Raw genomic sequence first — 6831 nt, forward strand, 5'->3', positions numbered from 1 at the left:
GCATTTCTCTAATAATTATCAAAGTTGTGCATCTTTTTATATGCTTATTGGCCATTTATATATCTTTTTGGAGAAATGTCTATTTAGATCTTCTGCTCATTTTTTGACTGGGAGCAGTCTTCCCCTAAATATACACATATTCCATTCACTCAAATTTTCAAGAGTTTATTTAAGGATCATTCTTATACAAGGCCACCTGACAACTTTAATCAAAATTTAAGCTCCATCCTGGCTATTTCCTCTTTCATTTTAACATTGCTCAACAACATCAGTCATACTATACAGCTCACTTTTCATTCTGCAGATTTTCTGTATTTTCTCTAAGCCTCATGAAGAATTAGTCTTGGTTGTTAAAAAGCCAGTGCATGTTTAATTTCTTGAATGAATCATTTATGTGGTGTTTATCAGCCATTCTTTTTTGTACTTTACTCTGCTAGCACTAAAGACAAACTGTGAATGTACTCTACATTATCTGGCTTATAAAAATAAGTGTTTTAACAAAGAGACACATAATAGGTCACCCATGAGAACACGTGGGAATGGCAGATGAGGGCCTGAAACTAGGCATGGGTGAATATCTGAGCAGGGATAGGTCATCTGTTAATGATATATGTTCTTTCAGAGTAATGAATAGTTTTCTTTATTTCTATGCTTCTTGTACATCAATTCTTGTTTATCCAATAGAGGTCAGTTTACAAGGCTTAAACAACACCAATAATAGTATACATTCACTAATACATTGCCCATTGTTAGCATATCCTAGAGTGAATTTTAAATAGTATATTTGCAAATATTTCCCAGTTTCTAGACAGGGCATTTTTCACCTCTTTGTTCCTCAAACTGTAGATCATTGGATTCAGCATGGGTATTACCAAAGTATAGAATAAAGATGCCATTTATCAGTATCAAAGGAATCACTGGATTTGGGCTACACGTACATAAAGAAGAGAGTACCATAGAATATGACATTCTCTGTCAAATGAGATCCACAGTTGGAGAAAGCCTTGTGTCTGCTTTCTGCTGAGTTCATCCTGAAGATGCAGATAAGGATCAAGATATAGGACATGAGAACTATCAGAAGAGATGAAACCAAACTAAAAATTGAAAAGATCAGAATTATCCATTTAATTTCACGTGTGTCTGAACAGAGCAAAGATATCAAGGGCAGACTATCACAATAGAAATCCTTAATGACATCATGACCACAAACTATGAAATAAAATTTTTTCTGATGGTCAGCAGAGACAAAAAGAGGCTGTATAGATAGGGAATGGCCACTAGTGTGTGATGTAACCTTTGTGACATAATGCTTGTGTAGAGCAGAGGGTTACAGATGGCCACGTAGCAGTCATAGGCCATAGCAGACAGAATGAAAATTTCACTGGTGATAAACCAACTGAAGAAAGTGAGTTGGGTAACACACCAAGGACAAGAGATTGTGTGTTGATCTATGGCAAAATTTACTAGCATTTTGGGTCCTACAGCTGTTGAGTAACCAAGATCAGTAAAAGCCAGGTGTCTGAGGAAAAAGTACATGGGTGTGTGTAGCCTGGAGTCTATCGTGGTGAGAATGATCAAGCCCAGGTTACCCCCCACTGAAGTAAACAATGAGGAAGAGTCCAAACAAAGGCGCCCCAAAGGGAAATCGGTGATTCCTACGAGGATGAATTCATTCAGCATCGTCAGATTGTGTTTGTCCAGTCAGGCCATTCGGGAAACATAAACTGGAAATAAATATAAAAATAATGATTAACCCTCATGAGCTATGATGAGATTATTGTTGTAATAAGTGGTTAAAATCTTAAATCTTATGTTTATAGTTTGCTAATTTAATTGGCAGCTCAGTTCTCTCTCTCCCAAGTCACTTAGCTCCTGACAGGTCTTAGACATGACACATAAACAGTACAAAAAACAAAAATAAATAATTTGGCTTCATCTAAATGAAAATTAAAGCAAAGTTTTGTCTGTCAAAGGACACTCTCAAAGTATTAAAAAACGTGACCCTCACAATGGAAAAAGTTGGGAATCATATGTCTGATGTGTCTAATACATTAAACATACAAAACACTTTTATAATTCAACAATAGAAAAAACACCCAAATTAAAAGCAGACAAAGGATGTGAACAGAAATTTCTCACAGGAGATATACAAATGGTCGAAAATCACCTGAAAATATGTACAAAACACAATGAGCAAGGGCGAACATTGGACCTTCACTGTATACACCAAGTACAGAGGTTAGAGAAGCTAAATCATTTCTAATCCTTCTCCCCCACCCACCTCCGCTGATGCCATCAACTATACCTTTCAACAATAAGTGCATGACAGTAAATGTAATCTACAAAGAGAGATCAAAAATATGCATTTAAATGCATGTAGTTAAACATCAAAGTAATTTTTTGAGAGAGAATAAAGTGAGTTTTGGAAAGAGCTATTAAATAAATAAAGAATGGAAAATAACCTTAATTTTAAGTAAAATATACATTCCTCCTTCATAATTTTGAAAGGACTGTCCTGTGAGTAAATCTGTATTTGTACAGATTTTCTTTTTCATTCCAATCTCCATTAGATGTGCAGTTAGTCATTTAAGGGGTGATTTGAAAGCCTCAAAGATTTGTAGGTGGGAGGGAGTGAGAGTCCTCTAACTAATTAGATATCATGGTGTGATGAAGTCACAATGTAGTGAAATGGATGCCTTAATATTTTATTTTGACCTCACCTCTAGCAAAAAATAAAAAATGATGACTTTCAAATGGCACTGATCCTTGCAATAATATGGATAAATCTGGGAAACCCATAGTATATTAGAAGCAGATAAATTACAAGGACTATAAATACATTGATATAATGCCTTTAATTCATACATAGTTGGAAAACACTGTGGGAATGTGTCATTATTTGGTGTTAAAATTTTGAAATAAACTCCATTTATATCAAATCTATATCATATTTATATACCATTTTGTATCATATGATATCAAATAACATATTTCACATCTTCATTAAGGGTCCAAGTATAATCATGAAAATCTTAAAAGGTGGAGTTTCTTAATAATATTAACTTCCTTTCCAAGGGTTACATTTTTTTTCACTATTCAAAGAGTACAAGCCTATAACATCAAACTAAATGTGTATCATTCATCAAAAAACATAATAAAGATGTATGTTGTTGTTCAGTCATCCATTGTGACTGACTCTTTGCAACCCCATGGACTGTAGCACGCCAGGCCTCCCTGTCCTTCACCATCTCCCAAAGTTTACTCAAGATCATGTCCATTGCATCAGTCATGCCATCCAGCCATCTCTCATCTTCTGATGCCCTCTTCTCCTTCTGCCCTCACTCCTTTCCAGCATCAGGGACTTTTCCATTGAGTCATCTGTATGCATCAGATGACCGAAATACTTGAGCTTCAGCTTCAGCATCAGTCCTTACAATGAGTATTCAGTTGATTTTCCTTAAGATTGCGTGGCTTGATTTTGCTGTCCAAGGGACCCTCAGGAGTCTTCTCCAGCACCACAGTTCTAAGGCATCAATTCTTTGGTGTTTTGTCTTCTTTACGATTCAGTTCTTACAACCATAAATGACCACTGGAAAGACCATAGCCTTGATTATATGGACCTTGTTGGCAGAGTTATGTCTCTGCTTTTCAACACACTATCTAGTTTTCTCACAGCTTTCCTGCTAAGAGGTGATCATCTTCTGATTTCATGGCTGCAGTCACCATCCGCAGTGATCTCAGAGCCCAAGAAGAGGAGATCTGTCACTACATCCACCCTTCCCCCTTCTGTTTGCCATGTACAGTGTTATGGACCTCTGCCCATAGTTCTTCAGGCACATTGTTTACTAGATCTAAGGCCTTGAATCTATTAATTATCTCCACTGCATATTCACAGAGGATTTGATTTAAGTCATACCTTAAAAATGAACATTCAGAAAACTAAGATCATGGCATCTGGTCCCATCACTTCATGGCAAATAGATAGGAAAACAATGGAAACAGTGAGAGACTTAATTTTGGGGGGCTCCAAAATCACTGCAGATGGTGACTGTGGCCATGAAATTAAAAGACGTTTGCTCCTTGGAAAAAAAGTTCTGACCAACCTAGACAGCATGTTAAAAAGCAGAGACATCAGTTTTCCAACAAAGGTCCATCTAGTCAAAGCTATGGTTTTTCCAGTGGTCATGTATGGATATGAGAGTTGGACTATAAAGAAAGCTGAGCACAGAAGAATTGATGCTTTTGAGTTGTGGTGTTGGAGAAAACACTTGAGAGTCCCTTGGTCTGCAAGGAGATCCAACCAGTCCACCTTAAAGGAAATCAGTCCTGAATATTCATTGAAAGGACTGATGCTGAAGCTGAAATTCCAATGCTTTGGTCACTTGATGCAAAGCACTGACTGAGAAGAAAATCAAGACAGTGGAGAAGACACTGATTCTGGAAAAGATTGAAGGCAGGAGGAGAAGGGGATGACAGAGGATGAGATGGTTGGATGGCATCACCGACTTGATGAACATGAGCTTGAACAAGCTCCAGGAGTTGATGATGGACAGAGACCCCTGGTGTGGTGCAATCCATGAGGTTGCAAAGAGTCGGACATGACGTAGGGACTGAACTGAACTGATAATTGGCTGGCCTAGTGGTTTTCCCTGCTTTTTTTAGTTTAAGCCTGAGTTTTGCTATGAGAGCTAATGATCTGAGTCACAGTCAGTTCCAGGTCTTGTTTTTGCTAACTGTAAACAGCTTCTCCATCTTTGGCTAAAAGAATTTAATTGATTCTAACACCAAAATAAAAAAATATATATGTTCTACTCATCATTGGGGATTGGAATGCAAAAGTAGTAAGTCAAAAGTACCTGGAGTAACAAGCAAATTTGGCTTCAAAGAATAAAATGAAGCAGGCTACTCTACAAAAATAGTCTCCAAAGTTACTATTTCTGTATGCTGACGTTATAGGCATCAACCTGGTAAAATTCATTTCTTATTTCTAATATTTTAGCTTGAAATTTTTTTTTGGATGTTTAATTAACATATACAAAATAGAATAACTGCTGTTTTATTTTTGTTTCCCCAAGCTTAAAAATGTTTGTTTCATAATTTGACAGAAATTTGAGATGGCAGCAGCCATAAAGGGGATATGGCTAATGTTTCATTAAGGCAAATATTTTTGATGTATTGCTCATTGTTGTACTCGCCAGCAAAAGAACACTAACTGCCATCTCCTACTTAGCCAGTATGATGGGCACTAGTATTTAAATGTTATGTAATACACATACACACACACACACACACACACACACAAAACATTTTATTAAAAGACACAAGAATGTCTTTAAAAAATATTTAATGATGGATGTAGTAAAAAAAAAAAAAAAAAAAGGCTTCCCTTCAATTGAAACATAAACACTTGGCAAAGTGAGAACAGTGATCTGGACTTGAGTCTCTTGCACTGAAACTTGAGGTTAAACCAAAGTTGACACTGGAAGAATGATCACAACGTGAACATCTACAGTTTACACAAGAGAAACCATTCCTAGTGTGCATGATTTTCAGACATTCCTGCTTTTGAGTAATTTGTTGCCTAAAATAAACAGTTGTCTATAATCTAATTTATCATGCATGCCTTCTATATTTACTTTTATATGGGAATTTTGCAGAGATTTTTCCACATCCTATGCAGAGCACCTTTTACTTCCTTGTTCCTCAAGCTGTAGATCATAGGATTCAGCATGGGTATGACCAAAGTGAAAAATACAGAGGCCATTTTGTCAGTATCAAAAGAGTGGCTGGATTTGGGCTGCATATACATAAAGGCTAGAGTGGCGTACAGTACAGCCACCACTGTCAGATGAGAGCCGCAGGTGGAGAAAGCCTTCTGCCTGCCCTGTGCAGTGTTCATTTTTAGGATGGCCTTAAGGATCAGTATGTAAGATACAAGGACTATCAGAAAAGATGAAACCAACTTAAACACGGAACAGGTCAGTATGAACAGCTCAATTTCCCATGTGCTTGAGCACAGCAAAGTTAGCAAGGGGAGACTGTCACAGTAGAAATGACTAATGATGTTATAGCCACGGAAGGATGAAGTAAATATCTTGATGGTAGTTATCAGAGAAACGGAGGCACTGTAAACATAGGGGACTGCAACCAGCACCCAGCATACTCTCGGGGACATAACTACTGTGTAGAGCAGAGGGTCGCAGATGGCCACGTAACGGTCATACGCCATTGCCGACAGGATGAAAAGTTCACTGATGATGAACAGGATGAAGAAAGTCAGCTGCATAGCACAGCAATGATAGCAGATTGTGTTTTGATCAGCTACGAAATTTACCAGCATTTTGGGTCCCACCGATGTGGAATAGCCAAGGTCGATGAAAGCCAGGTTTCTGAGAAAGAAGTACATGGGTGTCTGTAGCTTGGAGTCCACCTTGGTGAGAACGATCATGCCCAAGTTTCCCACCGCCGACACCGCATAGACGGTGAGGAAGAGCACGAAGAAGGGAGCCTGCAGCTCCGGCCGGCCTGTGATTCCCGTGAGGATGAATTCACCAGGCACGGTCTGATTTTGTTTGTCCATCCAGCCCATCGAGGGAAGTAACTGTGGGAAGAACCGTAAGAATAGACGTTGGAATTCAGAAGATACCATCTGATGAATGTTTAGTAGGCAAAGCCATTATGTGTAAGATGAATCTAATTATTTTCAATGGAGTGATTTAAAACAAGGCTCAGGATGCTTGGGGCTGGTGCACTGGGATGACCCGGAGGGATGGTATGAGGAGGGAGATGGATGGGGTTCAGGATGGGGAACACATGTACACCCGTGGCAGA

General features: G+C 38.3%; 1 protein-coding gene and 1 pseudogene across 1 annotated transcript; both read right to left on the reverse strand.

Moving 5' to 3' along the window:
* Positions 750-1701, reverse strand: LOC102186505 (annotated as a pseudogene).
* Positions 5639-6580, reverse strand: LOC102186235 (olfactory receptor 8K3-like). The gene has a single exon (XM_005690265.2). It carries the CDS (start codon positions 6578-6580, stop codon positions 5639-5641), a length of 942 nt encoding a protein of 313 aa, XP_005690322.2.

Source organism: Capra hircus, chromosome 15, assembly GCF_001704415.2.
Source record: "Capra hircus breed San Clemente chromosome 15, ASM170441v1, whole genome shotgun sequence".
Taxonomy (NCBI): Eukaryota; Metazoa; Chordata; class Mammalia; order Artiodactyla; family Bovidae; genus Capra; species Capra hircus.